Source organism: Rhineura floridana, chromosome 4 (genome assembly GCF_030035675.1).
Source record: "Rhineura floridana isolate rRhiFlo1 chromosome 4, rRhiFlo1.hap2, whole genome shotgun sequence".
NCBI classification, from domain to species: Eukaryota; Metazoa; Chordata; class Lepidosauria; order Squamata; family Rhineuridae; genus Rhineura; species Rhineura floridana.
In genome coordinates, this window is record NC_084483.1 from 98,487,040 (window position 1) to 98,504,478 (window position 17,439).

A 17,439-nucleotide genomic window follows, 5' to 3' on the forward strand; every position below is an offset into this window, starting at 1 on the left:
TTTCTCCTTCCTAAAACAAATAGAAAACAAAATGATGGTGACTCCCTTTAGCTTACGTCAAGACTCATTTGTGGTTATGCATCTGCCAGTGAATGACTAATGATACACCACATACTTAATACGATACTCAAACATTACTGTGTTAGATGAATTTACGTTCTTGAATTGTACCTGGCTTCTCTTTTGTTCTCTGGAACAAATCCTTAATCTTCCATTTGTAATTTGTAGGAGGACATTTGGAATAGATCCTGCCCACAATTTACCAAGAGTCATGATTTGGGTTGAGTTTTGAAGACTTGTAATGAAATTTGATAAAATTAAGCTAGTTTTTGTAGAAAAAAATAAAGTTTGGATGAACATCTGGGAATGAAAAGTATGTGGGCGTTCCTTGGGAGGTTTAATTTAGCAAGGTACCCCCTACAGACAAGGATCTTGTGGGTGGAAGAGACCCATTCTCCCCTTGATACAATTGTTAATCACATGAATAGGGATTTTAATTTATTTATTTCATTTATATCCTGCCCTTTCCCCAACATACTCAGGCTTCCTCCATAAATATGCTTTTTACTTTGTCCGCCGCCCCCCGAACCTTCTGAGGTACTTTAAGCTGACAAATCGTAACTTGCTAAAGGCTGCTCTTCTGGTGAAATTCATAACATAGAAGGGGTGTGTGAACCCAGATTTTCCCGAATTAGAGTCCAGCATATTTTTTTGTGATTTTATTATTGCCATATATGTATTTTACCCTATGCTGTTTACCGCCCTGAGAGCTATTTGCTAAGGGCGGTATATAAATGCAACCAAATAAATAAATAAATAAAATATTAGTCACTATGCTGCCATCTTGATCCCAAGGAACAGGAGGAATAAAATGAGTAAAATAAGATAGACAAGGGGATAACTTCTATTGGACTACGGGTGAGAGAATATGTTAGGAATCGGATTACAAAACACTCATTACTTGAGAGACTTAGGAAATGGTTTACATGTTCTACCTTAAGAGCAAGTGACCATTTAGTCATTTTAGGTAATCAGTATTGTGTTAATGATCACTCTGTTAAGGTTTTATAAACTGGGATTACAGACAAGTATAATGATTCACAAAGCTAAGATTGTTTTTCATCTGTTGTAGTTACACATTTAATTCCAAATTGTGTTAATAAAGGTGTTGGATCAACTTGATTTTAGAACAAATATTTATTTATTTATTAGATTTATATCCCACCCTTCTTCCCAGTAAGAGCCCAGGGCAGCAAATATGAAAGATGAGAGATGGGAATGATCTATAGTTGGAGAAATAAATAGCAATAAACTATCATATGTAAAAACAGTTTTTCTGTGAGAATCAATCCCCAGTTTTATATTTAATTCTAGTGGTTAAGACATAACTAGTTTGTCATTTTACCGCTGTAAAATTTTGCTTATGCTGACAGATTAGTGATTTTAAAGTTTTTCACATTTTAGGTGAATGGTTTTGCGGTTTCTCTTTCAGATGACCATCAAACCAAAACCAATGAGAAGAAAGAAAAGAAAATGGTCTCTCAGAAACCGCATGGTACAATAGAATATACGGTAAGACTGGCTACACAGAATTTATTGCATGAATATTTTTGGAGGTGGAATGCCCACTCCATCCCATGCTATGAAATTTCTCTGCATCTAGTTTTATCTTGTTTTTTGTTTTTATCCTATTCGCAAGGGGAAGTGATCCTTTTCTTGAGAATAAATAGAGGAGGGGGCACCTGTGTGTCCACCAGTACCTCCTGTGCTGTCCACAAAAGGTTTCAGTAAATATCCCCTCAAAAATCCACAGTGGACGAGAGATTGTTTGCTCTTCTTGCTCAGTTCTTGATTGCACTGACTCAGCCTCACCTACACTGAGCAGCTCCTTTTAAACATGCCCACATTTCATTGGATGCCAAGATTGGGTTATTACCCTTCGTTTTGTTTTGAATAGAGGAGAGGTTCAAAGATCTCTCTTTCAGTGAGTGTGGTGGTAGTTGATCTAGGTGTTTTTTCCGCACTGGGGGGATGGCACCCCTGCATTATTTTGTGGTTCTGTTTCTTTTTCTGCTCTTTTAGATTTGACACCCATTTTGTGTTATGCCACACCCACAGCACTTTCTCAAAATTCCAAATGTGCCCATTAGCCCCAAAAGCCTGGTGACTCTGAAGTGGAGAGCCTAGTCTCAATTACAACTTGGCAAATGTCTTGTCAGTTACTGCATTCTCTCTCTCTCTCTCTCTCATTCTCTCTCTCTCTCTCTCTCATTCTCTCTCTCTCTCTCTCTCTCTCTCTCTGTCTCTCCCTCTCTCTCCCCTGTGTGCGCATACGTGTGTGCAAGCATAACATGTGTGCCCTCCACCATTACAGCAGATATATGTGGCTCTTTCAGAAACAGCAGCTGCAGGTCCCCCGATCTGGACTGGGATCGTGGTGTGTGGGAACAGGTGGTGGTGCATCTCTTTCTTGCCAAAAATTGGCCATACCCCAGCTGTTTGCTACAGTGGCACCTTCAGAGGCAAATAGCAATTTGGAGGAAAGGGAATATTCATGGGAGAGAGACATTCATGAATTGCCTGTTCAGGGCTTAACACTGACAGTATTCCAGCAGTAGCTGTAGGGGCACATATTGCTGTAATAAACAAGAACATTTTTATGACATGTTTTTTAAAATTATTTTTATTAATTTCAAAATTATACAATGCATACATATGACATCAACATTTCAGTTATTCAATGTGTTCATACCTTAATTATGCTAAGAGCTCACATAACCAACCAGATTTAATAGCTGTGATTTCAAAGCCGTTATCAACTCATTATTAAGAAATGGTAAAAACAGAAAATCACAGTGGGAAAAAAATTATAATGATATCTGGGCAACAGAAGGACACAGGCTACATCTACCATTTTACTACTTCTGTCTGACTTGCAAACTCTTGTTAAAATGCTAAAAATCCCAACTTTCTTGTTCTTGTGAATCCAAAAAAAAAAGTTTAGATGATTTTTGTGTATGTATCAAAATTTGTCAGCTGCTGATAAGCTTTTCATATTCTAAGGCTACAACCCTGGTATCCCTCACTAGGAAGTAAGTCCCACTGAACACAGAGACTTCCTTCTGAATAAATATCTATGGAAATGCACTGTACATTCTGAATGGAAAATAGCAGAGAATAAGCATAGCTGTAGTGTAATTTGATTTCTGCAGAGTTCAAAAATTATTCACAGATTTGTGTTAATTTTGCAAAGCTGTTCTGTGTAGTGGTCAGAGTGCTGTACTGGAACCTAGGAGTCCAGGGTTCAAATCCCCACTCCGCCATGAAGCTTGCTGGGTGACTTTGGGCCAGTCACAGCCTCTCAGCCTAACCTACCTCACAGGGTTGTTGTAAGGATAAAATGGAGAGGGAGAAGCACCATATGCGCCACCTTGAGCTCCTTGGAGGAAAGGTGGGAAATAAATGTAATAAATAAAATAATAAATAAATAAATAATAAATTGGCTCCTACCTTTTTCAGTTTTTTTCTGGGGAGGTCCCTCAGTGCCAGACTAACAAGCCGCCCACCCCTTTCTTCTATCAGCTGAAACTTTTTCTGCCATACTAGAGCAAGTAAGGAGCACTAGTTATACTGGGCATTCAACCATTATGGTCTTCATAAGCACAATGAAAGTATAAGTGTTGACCTCTGTGCTGTCTTGAACATTTTGAGTTCTGGTAAGTTGATTTAAAAATATATAATGAACAAGCAAGGAAATAGTGTGTAGGCACACTTGCACTCTTAATGAAGCCTAAGTTTTTCACAAGGACCTATGGCTGTCGGTGCTGCTTCTGTTCCAGTGCTGTATGGCTTCAGATCTATGGAAGTCAGTAGTTGTTATAGCGATATTTTCTGTGAGGATAACATCCTCCATATTGATTTACTTCCCTTTGCTCATTGTCTCATTCCCTAGGTGAGAGCATGAAAACAGGAAGATAAATGGGTGGTTTGAGAATTCTATTTTGCCCCTTATAACTGGGGGTTCTTCTGGTGCTTGCTGCAGATTTTGGGGGGCCCCTGGCCAAAATGTGCTCAGTGGGGTCACCTCTTCTTCACTGCTGTTGCCACTGCCCATGTGCGTGCCTTTACCCTTTGGACCCAGTCCATGCAAAAACATAAAAGGAATATGGGAGGGATCATGGGAGTTTGCAGGCTAACCCCACACTCTGTGTGCTTGATGATCACACATCCTGCTGTGTACATTCAGAGCATGTGAGAAGCAACTCTAGGAACAAAGGAAGCTGCCTTATACTGAGTCTGACCATCTAGCTCAGTATTGTCGGAGTCTCTCCCAGACCTACCTGGAGATGCTAGGGATTGAACCTGGGACCTTCTGCATGCAAGGCAGAGGCTCTACCACGGAGCTATAGCCCTTCCTCACTCTATGTGCATACCTGCCTTCCATGTGAGTACCTGGCTCTATCAGGACATCCGTACCCCCATGTCAGGAACTGCTACAAACATAATATTGTTGCTCACTCTCTGAGTTAATGAAAGATGGGTTGTGGATGCTAGCCTTGACTGTGTGAATGGGTGGTGGTTGCCTGAATGCCTCAGATCTCTAGTATCAAATAAGTTTTTTTAAAAACTGCGGCACATAGAATTGATGTGCTCATTATCCACAAAAGTCAGAGCTCTTCTCATTAAAGGCAAGAGGCTTCTGAGTGAATAGATGTGCAAGAAGAAAGAAAGAGGAGGAAGGTACAAGACACTCTATATGCTCAAGCTCTATTACGCATGCAGTGGCTCAATGGAGTATGTCCAACATGTAGAAAACAAGTTTGCCCTGTATACAACTTCCTCTTCTCTTATAAAACCAATAAATGATTGACGACTTGATATAAGCCAAGACCCAAGTGGGGCGATCCTTTTGATTTGCTATATATTAGTGTTTGTTTTCACTTTGGTTCTTGCAGTTAAATCCTCCCTTCAGTCCCGATTCAAAAGATGGGAGTATTTTCTTCTAATCCAAGTGTGTATTATAAAGATAAGACTTCTATGTGCTGGCACACTTGATTTATCATGGCTGTTCCCAGAGGCCAAATTCAAGCACTAGAATGCCATAAAAGAGAATTTAGGGTTGTTGGTCTTAAATTGGTGTTATATGAAAACATATTCTGAATAAACTCTTTAATCAATGAACTTTATAACACACACTCACATAAAAGAGGCTGCCTTATTTGTATTTAATTAGAAAATTCATTGTATTCTGTAGGGCTGCACACACTTTGCAGAAATACGGTATCCTATAGCACATTAAAGGCTAATGATATATTACAGCATAAACGTTTTTGGATTTGAGTCTATTTAGAAATGTAAGGTGCTTCATAACTTTGTTATTTCTCTCTAATCAATGAAATGGTCTTCTAAACTCTAGATTTTGTATTTGTTTTTAAACAGCCATGATTGATGGCAACATGTGCTAATTTTAATCTTTCCTATTTTTCCCCCTCAGGCTGGAAGCCAAGATACCCTAAACAGTATAGCTCTGAAGTTTAACATCACTCCAAATAAACTGGTGGAACTCAATAAGCTTTTCACACACACAATTGTTCCAGGCCAGGTAATTTAAATCCCATTTTCTGAAAGATTTGATCTATACTAATTAAAAAGACTGTTCTGAAATAATTTTTGAAATAACCACAACCATGGAAGTAACCCTGCACCTTAATAAATGGCATGGGCGTTCAGCAGCTTCAGATCCACTTTTACCATGCAAGCAATTGGTGGTTTTATGGGAACACGGGAAGCTGCTGAGGCAGAACATTGGCCCATCTAGCTCACTATTGTCTATACTGACTGGCAGCAGCTTTCCAGGGTTTCAGGTAGGAGGCTTTCTCTGGCGATGTCAGGAATTGAATGTAGGACCTTGTGCATGCAAGCACATACTCTATCCCTGGCCTGCGGCTCTATTGCATACATCAGGGGTGGGGAACCTTTTTCAGCTCAAGGGTTGCGTTCCCTTCTTGGCAACCTTCCAAGTGCCATAAGCTGTGGGTGGGGCCAGAGGCAATAGTGGGTGGAGCAATGTATATACATTTTAAAGTAGGCTAGTTTCTACACACACACACACACACACACAGGCTGCTTTCACACTGTACTTTATTCCATTATTCTGACAAATTTTTTTTTTTTTTTTGCCTGATGAACGTTGTACCGGTATTCCGGCATTGATGCAGATAGAAGCAGCATTTCTCACACATACCCCTGTCTTGATACAACTAAAACATTTTAAAAGGTCAGATCCTAAAGGAAGAGGGCTTTCATGGTGACAGGATGAGATCTTAGACCTCCTGCACCAGCCTTTTTCAACTGGTGTGCCTCCAGATGTTGTTGGACCACAACTCCCTCAGCCAGCATTGCCAATGGTCAGGAAAGATGGGAATTGTGGTCCAACAACATCTGGAGGCATACTGGTTGGGAAAGGCTGTCCTACACAGTGAGGAACAGTGTGCATGGGTGAGGGATGAAAACAAGCCGTGTGAAAGACAGTTGTGCAAAATGCCGGTATATCAGCTGAAAAAGCTGCTGTTCCTTAACGCAACAGGTACTGCAGTGTGAAAGGGATTTTAGAAACTGGGGCAGAAGCGCTACCTTTTTAATCCGTTAAACTAACGCAATCAGCCCCATGTGTGAAAGCAGCCACACTCTATCCTTCAAGAAAGAGGATTATCAAAGTTGAAGGACACATTCTAGCTGGGCAAAAATATTCAGGATACAAAGCTGGGCTAGTGTGGGGTGAGGTGTGGGCCCTAAAACTCTCTGGGAAGTGTGCTAGGGTGTGTTCCTCTCAGTTCATGTGCACTGCTAGCCATGATTTTTGAGCCACTGTCACTCTGCATGAACTGAGAACTCACCCTAGTACATGTCCCAAACTCCCCTGCATTTATGTATCCACTATGATTGGCTCTCTTGTTGACAGGCCTCCTTATTAGCTGCTGAGGAATCTTACGATTCACTTGAAAATTTGATTTGAAAAGCACTGTTGGGCATCATATACCTCACTGGATCTAGAACTTTCTACACCCTAGCTTGCTTTTATCTGCCCTCACCCCACCTCCATTCCTAATAATCTAGCCCTTACATAACCACCAGTGGAACAATTGCGCAGTGTTTCCTTATCACACTCTTCTTACTGAAAGCATGAGTCCAGTGTATTTTGTGTGTATACTTTTTGAAGTGAGGTCAGATGTTCATCCACTCTGTACTTGAGCTAGAAGTAAATAATGTGTATAGCCTGTGAAACCTTAATAGGGCTTATGCGGGGATACTTTCTTACTGCTAATGGCTTACAAACCCTGGCAAAAATCATGAGATAAAAACAGATGACTAAATGACATGGAAACCCGTGATGTCAGGTCTGGCATCAGTTGCTGCCCACATTAGGTAGCCTTGGTAGTGTCTACTGCTAAGCATCTCTTAAATCACATCAAAAAAGAGACATGAAGGCAGAGGGAGGGAGGGGGGTGAGGAGAGAGAGAATAAGGAATTAAACTCTTTTATTGACATAATGCAAAAACTAATAAACTATAGATAAAACACACATGCACACAAAACACCAGATGGAACCCTTTTTATTTGCTCATGCTGTCCAGCACATCACGTAGCTGGTTATCACCAACTGTTTCAATGGATTTTCCCATCTGTACTCCTCTGACTTGTTTTTATGTTTCTATTAATGTTTTGTATATTTTTTCTTGCATTTTTTAAATTGTTACATGTCCTGGGAGTTTTGTAAACTGAAAAGTATCGTGTAAATATCTCAAATATATATATATAAATCTGGTGATCTTGATAGTAATATGCATTTAGCAGTGTTGTAGTGATGTATTGTGCTGCTATCCCACATTCTAGGAGGAGTCTCACTAGGTATTTAATGCTACAAAGACATCCAAAATGGCTATTCACAAGCAATATTTTCTGTAGCTACAGGAGGAAAACAGCGTATTAGGCACAAGGCCTGCTAAGCATTCAGCTAATAGAGGACAGGAGTGCTCCGCTCAGCGAATAGTAATAGCATACTCTATTACCCTAATAGAGATGGTAATTTGGCCCTGAAGGATATTTAAAGAGTTGCTAGCTTACAGTATGACATCACAAGACCTAGTACAATGCTAAGGTAATAAGGTTACCTGTTGCAGCCAAGGCTACTAGATGTTGTTGTTGTTGTTGTTGTTGTATTATCAGTTTTATTTATTTGGTGTTTGCAAGAGTTCCAGAACAGCTCACAAAAATTAATAAAACAATGGAAGAAGCCCTCCCCACCAGCTCATAAAATTAACTGAAATTAATGAAAATAAGTCCCTACGAGGAGTAAACTTAGTATCACCCATAAAAAAATAGTGAAAAGGAGCTTGGTGATGTGCTGGAACATGTGGACAAATAAAAAGATCTTCACCTGGTTTAAGAGATGTTTAGCAGTGGCCCAGGAGTGGGCAATCTTTATTTCATCAGGAACCGATTCCCTTGGAGGTAGTACTTTCAGGTCCACATGCCAGCATTGTTTCTCTCCCAGTAACCTCAAGAGGGAAAGAGAGGGTAGGGAGGAAAGAGAGAGAAGGAAAAGAGCGGAGACATTATGCTTTTGAGAGAGAGAGAGAGAAAGTGTGTGAGAGTATGGGGTAGTGATGGCCAAACCTTTTATCTTCCTTGCCACTTGCATGACATAAGCTGAGGACCACATGAAATTAGACTGAAGGCTTCGGGTTGCCAATCCCTGCATTAGACACTACTGTGTTAATCTAATTTGGGCAGCAACCCATTCCTATCCCCCCAAAATTGATCATGACATATTTTAAGCTACCAGTAGTATTCCTATATTTTTACAAGGCTTAGCAAGCTGTGCACTTTACTTACTTCTAGCTCTCAAAAAATATACCTGTTACACCAATACATCAGTGTATTTGTTTCAGCATAGAAAACTTAACCATTATATGGAATGACAGAGCAAATTATGGGGGGATTCAGTCGAGACTCCAAGGTTTAAAAATAAATTTGATAAGAACATAAGAAGAGCCTGCTGGATCAGGCCAGTGGCCCATCTAGTCCAGCATCCTGTTCTCACAGTGGCCAACCAGGTGCCTGGGGGAAGCCCGCAAGCAGGACCCGAGTGCAAGAACACTCTCCCCTCCTGAGACTTCCGGCAACTGGTTTTCAGAAGCATGCTGCCTCTGACTAGGGTGGCACAGCACAGCCATCACGGCTAGTAGCCATTGATAGCCCTGTCCTCCATGAATTTGTCTAATCTTCTTTTAAAGCCGTCCAAGCTGGTGGCCATTACTGCATCTTGTGGGAGCAAATTCCATAGTTTAACTATGCGCTGAGTAAAGAAGTACTTCCTTTTGTCTGTCCTGAATCTTCCAACATTCAGCTTCTTTGAATGTCCACAAGTTCTAGTATTATGAGAGAGGGAGAAGAACTTTTCTCTATCCACTTTCTCAATGCCATGCATAATTTTATACACTTCTGTCATGTCTCCTCTGACCCGCCTTTTCTCTAAACTAAAAAGCCCCAAATGCTGCAACCTTTCCTCGTAAGGGAGTCGCTCCATCCCCTTGATCATTCTGGTTGCCCTCTTCTGAACCTTTTCCAACTCTATAATATCCTTTTTGAGATGAGGTGACCAGAACTGTACACAGTATTCCAAATGCGTCCGCACCATAGATTTATACAACGGCATTATGATATCGGCTGTTTTATTTTCAATACCTTTCCTAATTATCCCTAGCATGGAATTTGCCTTTTTCACAGCTGCCGCACACTGGGTTGACATTTTCATCGTGCTGTCCACTACAACCCCGAGGTCTCTCTCCTGGTTGGTCACCGCCAGTTCAGACCCCATGAGCGTATATGTGAAATTCAGATTTTTTGCTCCAATATGCATAATTTTACACTTGTTTATATTGAATTGCATTTGCCATTTTTCCGCCCATTCACTCAGTTTGGAGAGATCTTTCTGGAGCTCTTCACAATCCCTTTTTGTTTTAACAACCCTGAACAATTTAGTGTCGTCAGCAAACTTGGCCACTTCACTGCTCACTCCTAATTCTAGGTCATTAATGAACAAGTTGAAAAGTACAGGTCCCAATACCGATCCTTGAGGGACTCCACTTTCTACAGCCCTCCCTTGGGAGAACTGTCCGTTTATTCCTACTCTCTGCTTTCTGCTTCTTAACCAATTCCTTATCCACAAGAGGACCTCTCCTCTTATTCCATGACTGCTAAGCTTCCTCAGAAGTCTTTGGTGAGGTACCTTGTCAAACGCTTTTTGAAAGTCTAAGTACACTATGTCCACTGGATCACCTCTATCTATATGCTTGTTGACACTCTCAAAGAATTCTAATAGGTTACTGAGACAGGACTTTCCCTTGCAGAAGCCATGCTGGCTTTGCTTCAGCAAGGCTTGTTCTTCTATGTGCTTAGTTAATCTAGCTTTAATAATACTTTCTACCAGTTTTCCAGGGACAGAAGTTAAGCTAACTGGCCTGTAATTTCCAGGATCCCCTCTGGATCCCTTTTTGAAGATTGGCGTTACATTTCCACTTTCCAGTCCTCAGGCACGGAGGAGGACCCGAGGGACAAGTTACATATTTTAGTTAGCAGATCAGCAATTTCACATTTGAGTTCTTTGAGAACTCTTGGGTGGATGCCATCTGGGCCCGGTGATTTGTCAGTTTTTATATTGTCCATTAAGCCTAGAACTTCCTCTCTCGTTACCACTATTTGTCTCAGTTCCTCAGAATCCCTTCCTGCAAATGTTAGTTCAGGTTCAGGGATCTGCCCTATATCTTCCACTGTGAAGACAGATGCAAAGAATTCATTTAGCTTCTCTGCAATCTCCTTATCGTTCTTTAGTACACCTTTGACTCCCTTATCATCCAAGGGTCCAATCGCCTCCCTAGATGGTCTCCTGCTTTGAATGTATTTATAGAATTTTTTGTTGTTGGTTTTTATGTTCTTAGCAATGTGCTCCTCAAATTCTTTTTTAGCATCCCTTATTGTCTTCTTGCATTTCTTTTGCCAGAGTTTGTGTTCTTTTTTATTTTCTTCATTCGGACAAGACTTCCATTTTCTGAAGGAAGACTTTTTGCCTCTAAGAGCTTCCTTGACTTTGCTCGTTAACCATGCTGGCATCTTCTTGGCCCTGGCGGTACCTTTTCTGATCTGCGGTATGCACTCCAGTTGAGCTTCTAATATAGTGTTTTTAAACAACTTCCAAGCATTTTCGAGTGATGTGACCCTCTGGACTTTGTTTTTCAGCTTTCTTTTTACCAATCCCCTCATTTTTGTGAAGTTTCCTCTTTTGAAGTCAAATGTGACCGTGTTGGATTTTCTTGGCAATTGGCCAGTTACATGTATGTTTAATTTAATAGCACTGTGGTCACTGCTCCCAATCGGTTCAACAACACATCTCGCACCAGGTCCCGGTCCCCACTGAGGATTAAGTCCAGGGTTGCCGTCCCTCTGTTGTTTATTTTTAATGTTTTCGCCTTACTTTTATTAAGATTTCCCTCCCCCAGCATCTTGTTGCTGATCATTACTGAAAAATATTTGAAATGTATAAATAAAGCAGATTGTATAGCTTCAAACAAAACACAAGCTGTGTTTTTCTGAGTAAAAAAAAATCCAGCTATTGTGTTCCGTTACAGATTTTAATTCTAAAGTTCATAATAATTCATTCTAAAATGTTTGTAGTTCTGCCCCACCCTGCCCTTAGTGATCTTTGAACAGAAGAGCATTGTTAGAAGTTATGTGTATCAACAGAGGCAGACCTGCGATAACTTCGACACTGGGTTGGAATCCTGCATCCAGTTATATGTGCTTAAGGTTGCAGTCCCATACTCACTTACCTGGGAGTAAGTTGCATTGAATTAATTAGATTTACTTCCAAGTAGACATGTGATGGCACCGTAAATACTGTTGCTTTTCCATTGCTTTTATGCACAAGTTACTAGGTGCGTAATAGCTTTGCTATATGGTTGTGTAAGTCAGCTGTTTTTGTAATGGTGGGAAGTCCACACACTTCCAGAAATGCCTTATGCACCCGTTTTTGTTAGGAATGAAAACAGTCACTGTCCTGCAGTGAGAGTGAGACAAAATGCAGGAAGCTGTCAGTTGTGTATATAGTTTGATGCTTTATAATAATGTTTTATATATTGGCTGTCTTCATAGTGTCTCTAATTGTTTTGTGTGTGTGTGGTGGGGTTCATCTAGGTTCTGTATGTACCAGATAGTAAGCCTATTTCCACTGCTGCAAAACTAGCTTCAAGTCCTGGTGCTGCTGTTTCACCTTCCTCATCAGATGCAGAGTATGATAAACTTCCGGTAAGACTTCTATGTTACTCAGAATCTGTTGCAGCGAAAAAGCACTTTAAGATGAACCACTTTTTTTCTGGGAAGTGAATACTAGTATACCAAAGCTCATGCCATAATAAATTTGTTATCTTTTGAGATGCCACAAGATTTTTAAAATTCTTTTTTCAGTAAGACATCATGCAAAACTCTGTTTATCAAGCACTGGTTAATCAATTAAGCAGATAAACTATCTTTTGATATTATAGTTTTGGGGTTTCTTGAAAAGAGTGGAATTGCTTAACAAATGTGCAACAGACTTGGGTGCACGTTGCACATTATGAGAGCCACTTGATGGGGTTCCACAGCTATATGCCACATATTGAATTGTTTGATCAAAGTTGCTGATTTTTGAAAAATACTTTTATTTTTAAAGGATGCTGACTTAGCAAGAAAGGCTTGCAAACCAATCCAAAGAGTCCTGTCCTCCACCTCAGAGGAAGATGAGCCAATAGTTGTCAAGTTTTTAAAAATGAACTGTCGATACTTCACAGATGGCAAGGTAGAGGATTATAATGGTTTCTTTTGCATCAGGTGTGTATGTATGGCTAGGTAGAGTGCCGTAAGGTGTGCAGATGTTGGAACTGTTATTCATAGACGATAAAGGTAATCAGATCTTTTAATGATGTTAACCTAAGTTTCTCAATTACCTAGCATTGACCAATAATGTTTTGAGAACATTGATTAAGATGCTTCTTGGAACAAGATAAAGTATTTTGTGAAAGACCCATCAGGAAAGATAATCATTTCAGGGGGATGTGTTTGACTGAATCAGAATACAGGTTCTGAACCTTTTGATTCAGGTATGCACATCGTCTGAAACCACCAAGCTGAATGCAGGCTACCAGCTATGTTTTAGACTCTTCTGAGAGCTTGTCAATTTTCCTCCCCTCCCACCCCATGCTGTTTTACAATTTAAGACGGGCAGTAAAAAGCAGGCATGTTAAGGCCCAGCTGAGCCACTATTTGTGGCTGGCAGGCTATGTTTGGCTTTGTGAGTCACAAGTTGCCTTTAATGAGTTCTTATTAATGTCATTGTTTTCTGTGCTAGACCTATCAACTGTATTTCTTGTGGGGACGTTTCTTTCACGAGTATGCATGTAACATGTACCTAAGCTTAAAACAGAGCCATTTAAATGGAACATTTTCTTTTTGCCTTCTGCATACTATAACCATCCACACTTCCTACTGAGAATTATCAGCCTAAAAACTGAAGTCATGCTAATATGAGAAAGGGGCCCTGCTAGGTGTCATGGGAGCAGCCAAAATCAGGAAAAAATGGTTTGGGTTAACTCATGAATCCTAATAATATTTTGACTCTAGTTAATGAACAAGCTGTTGTTCCCATTTCATTGCAGGCAAGGGTAAAATCTAAATACCTTGATCCCTTTTTATAACTCTGGCCTTGTCTGCCAAAGATAGATGTGTTTTGAGTACTTGGAATCTTTATCTATGCTTGGTTTCAGTAGGGTGTTGACCTGGTCTGTTCAAGATGAGCACTTTGGTAGAAAACATGATTCCAGTGCAGGGAGGAGGGGTGCATAATGAACTTGGGAGAGGGAACATAAAGGACACAGGAAGATATTGGGTGTACTCTGAACATATCATGACAATCTGATGTACTAAACGTCCATTTGTTTTTATTTTAAGGGTGTGGTTGGAGGGGTCATGATAGTCACTCCGAACACCATCATGTTTGATCCTCACAAATCAGACCCTCTGGTTATTGAGAATGGCTGCGAAGAGTATGGGCTCCTTTGTCCCATGGAGGAGGTTGTTTCGATTGCGCTCTACAATGATATATCTCATATGAAGATTAAAGATGCTCTGCCCTCGTAAGATGTGTTCTTTGTTGACCATGTTTGAACGTAACCAGTGGGATGTGGAGGACAACCATCTGGGAAATGAAAGGAGAACCTTGAAGAACTTGAGGAACAAGACAGCTAATGAGAAAAGAAAGGGAGATGCAAAATAGCAGTAGTGTATTGTTAAGAATGATGATGCAAACCTAGGTCCAAACAACTCAATTGTTTTAAGGTGGTGAAGTTTGTATACTGTGGAGTTACATCTACCCCATACACTTAAAGCACATGGCTTCCCATAAAGAATCCTAGGAACTGTAGTTTTTTAAGGATGCTGGGAAATGTAGTTCTGTGAGGGATAAGCTGCAGTTCCCAGTATATTCTGTGGAAAGCTATATACTTTAAATGTATGGCGTGAATGTGACTTCGGGTTTTATGTTATGTGAAACATTGCCTTCCATAAACTTGTCAAGTTTTTAAAAAACATTCTGACAGGACTAGTTGCATACAACTACTGTTTCACATGAGGACCTCGCCACATGATTATAAGTAGATAAAAATTCCTTATGAGGACTTTATCACATCATAAAAATGATGTGAAAACTGGGCCTAAATCTTAATTTTTAATTAAGAGGGGCAAAATCAATGGGAAAAAGGGAGAAAGGCAATTGTGAAAAGAAAGAAGTGTCAGGGATCTCAGAAGGCAGTGGTATGGATTTCAGTTGACTAGTTTCTTCATTTGAATGTGTTTTTCAGAAAAATGTCCCACAATGTTAATTAAAGAGTAATCATTACAAATTTCAGTGCTGTGAGCTCCAAATCCTTGGCATACACTGAATGATATAGACTTGATTTGTATAGGAGTAGATGTATGAAGGAACTTCCCCTCCAAGAACAGATCATTAGGCCTGATGTCCTTGAACCTCTTTCTATGATTCTATAAATGCTATTAACTTCATACTGCTACTTTATTGAAACTGATAAGAAACCACAACAACTTTGACTTGCAGTGCAAGAATGAAATAGGCTTCTAATCCAAACAACGACTTGCTCTTTAAATAGGGTTTCCCAACTGTATTCTCCTGATTGGTTAGTCTTTCTGTGTGTAGTGCTTTTAATAATCCTTTAATAGTTTTTCATCTACTAAAGCTTTGGTGTAAGGCAATAAGGCATTAATCAGAATAAATGGCATTTTACTTAAGCTTTTTGTTTGCTTTCCAATCGTTAGCAAGAGCTTTCTGGCCTGCTAACCTGACTAGGCCATTGGGGAGGTAGTGGGTAGAGAAAGGTTGCACACAGGTAAAGAGAGGATGTTCATATTTTTTAGAACATTTACCGAGAAGCATCATAGTTGTGAAAGCACTTCATGAATACAAGGTATCCTCTGTGTGATTTGGAAGTTTTTCATTATTAATCTTTATGAACTAGATGAGAAAAAGTGCACTGTGGGTATGTGCAGGTTCACTTTATTTAATTGAAGCCAAGTTGGGCAGCTTGTCAAAATATTCTACAGTTCTCGTATCTATTTTTTAAAAAATGCATTCATGATTGCTGAAAAAAGCTTGAAAGCATGAATCTTTGGCCCCCTCAAGGGCTTATGTTTTCAGTTAAAAGAAGGAAAATGTTAAGAATCTTGCACATATTAGAATCTTAGATTTTACAGTTTCTGAGGCTTCTCATGTTGGCCTCATGACCAACAGAGCTTGGATATCTTAAGTCAGCTTCTGTTCCTGTACTAACTGAAAGGCTCAGCTGATGAAATGAGACTTGTTTGCTATTGGTGGACTGAAAACCATCATAGAAGATAAATTATACAGTTTATGGTCTTTTTGTTGTAGTAACTTTAAGACCCAGACTAGTTCTTGTGTTTTATCCTCTCACACTTAAAAACACCTACAGAATATCTAATAACACATCAATTTCTCCACTTTCACAACACTTCAAAATACAAATATTTGGTTATACTGGTATTTTCAACTTCATAACTACTTATTTTTGTTGGCTTGCATTTTATTTTGCAGGAAGCCATTCGGTTTAGTTCATATTCCTTCAAAGGTGTTTTGGTTCATTTTTGTTGATTATTCCTTTTTTGCCATTTGTTTTGTTTATTTTAAATATTTGTTGAGTTCTCATTTTGTTTTCATTTTGTTCTCCATTTTTAACATTCCACATACATACATCATCTTTCCTGACAGCGACATTCCAAAGGATCTTTGTCCTCTGTACAGGCCTGGTGAGTGGGAAGACCTTGCTTCTGAAAAGGACATCAACCCTTTCAGCAAATTTAAATCCATGAACAAGGAGAAGAAACAGCAGAAAGTAGACAACTGTGTTACCCTGAATTCTACACAAATACAGCCTTCAGACAAGAAGTCTACAGAACTTGAACTCCGTAAACCTTCTGAAAGTTCTTCCCTGGTGACATCCAAGACAGTGGAAACACCAAGAGACTCCATCACTCCTGAGCCTTCAGAAAGAGTGGCTTTGGAAATGTATACTACAGAAAGTTCTGTAGAGAGAGTTACTCTGGACCTAACCAAAGATAATTCTTTTCTGGAAAAAGATGGCTTTATCGATCTAGAAGAGAATTCATCACAAACTAATAGCACAGTAAAGAGCAGAGATGAAGGAACAGTGGATGTTCCCAATGACTGTAAAACGAGAAAGGAAGTTTGGTTGCAAGCAGCAAATAAAGAAAATTGTGAGCAATCAATAATGGATTCTTCAGGGACAAAACATGAGGTGCTTAAAGATGTCCTTGATCTAGAGTCCTGTGAGAAGCTAGATGTGATGCCTGAAATGATCAAGGGGGGTAGTTCACCAACAAATAAGGTGGAAACAGCCCTGGATGCAAACAAAGAGCTGAATAAAGACAAACTTATTGAATTTTACCTCAGTAAAGATAAGGATGAGCCACAGACTACTAACAATTTATGTGAAGCTGAAGTCAAGGAAGAGGGTAACAATGTACCAGTGGGCATAGACCTTACCCTTAGCTCTTCACATTCCCAAGCCACTAAAAGTGTGAAAGGCAAAACAGCAGGACCTGATTCATGTTCTACTGAAAGGAAAGAGCCATCGTCAGAAGTTAGCTCAGCAGCAGCAGAGAAAAAATATGAAGGATCAATAGCCTCATCGTTGACATCTCAGCTAGATAATAAGTCTGAAATCAGACTGTGGCTGCTGCAGAGAATCCAAGTGCCCATTGAAGGTAGGCCTGCTTCTCATAGTTTTACTGAAAGCACCC

The 17,439-nt window shown here is 39.8% G+C and overlaps 1 protein-coding gene across 10 annotated transcripts in view; it reads left to right on the forward strand.

The window, feature by feature from the left end:
• NCOA7 (nuclear receptor coactivator 7) overlaps window positions 1–17,439 on the forward strand; it is a 123,242-nt gene that overhangs the window by 70,982 nt on the left and 34,821 nt on the right. For 8 of the 10 annotated variants that reach the window (XM_061623769.1, XM_061623773.1, XM_061623768.1 and 5 more), the window contains 6 exons: window positions 1,493–1,572; window positions 5,495–5,602; window positions 12,253–12,363; window positions 12,767–12,892; window positions 14,041–14,225; window positions 16,388–17,403. In XM_061623769.1, coding sequence (XP_061479753.1) covers window positions 1,493–1,572; window positions 5,495–5,602; window positions 12,253–12,363; window positions 12,767–12,892; window positions 14,041–14,225; window positions 16,388–17,403 — 1,626 coding nt within the window. The remainder of the gene's footprint in view (window positions 1–1,492; window positions 1,573–5,494; window positions 5,603–12,252; window positions 12,364–12,766; window positions 12,893–14,040; window positions 14,226–16,387; window positions 17,404–17,439) is intronic. The other 2 variants (XM_061623774.1, XM_061623766.1) reach the window with 1 other exon arrangement.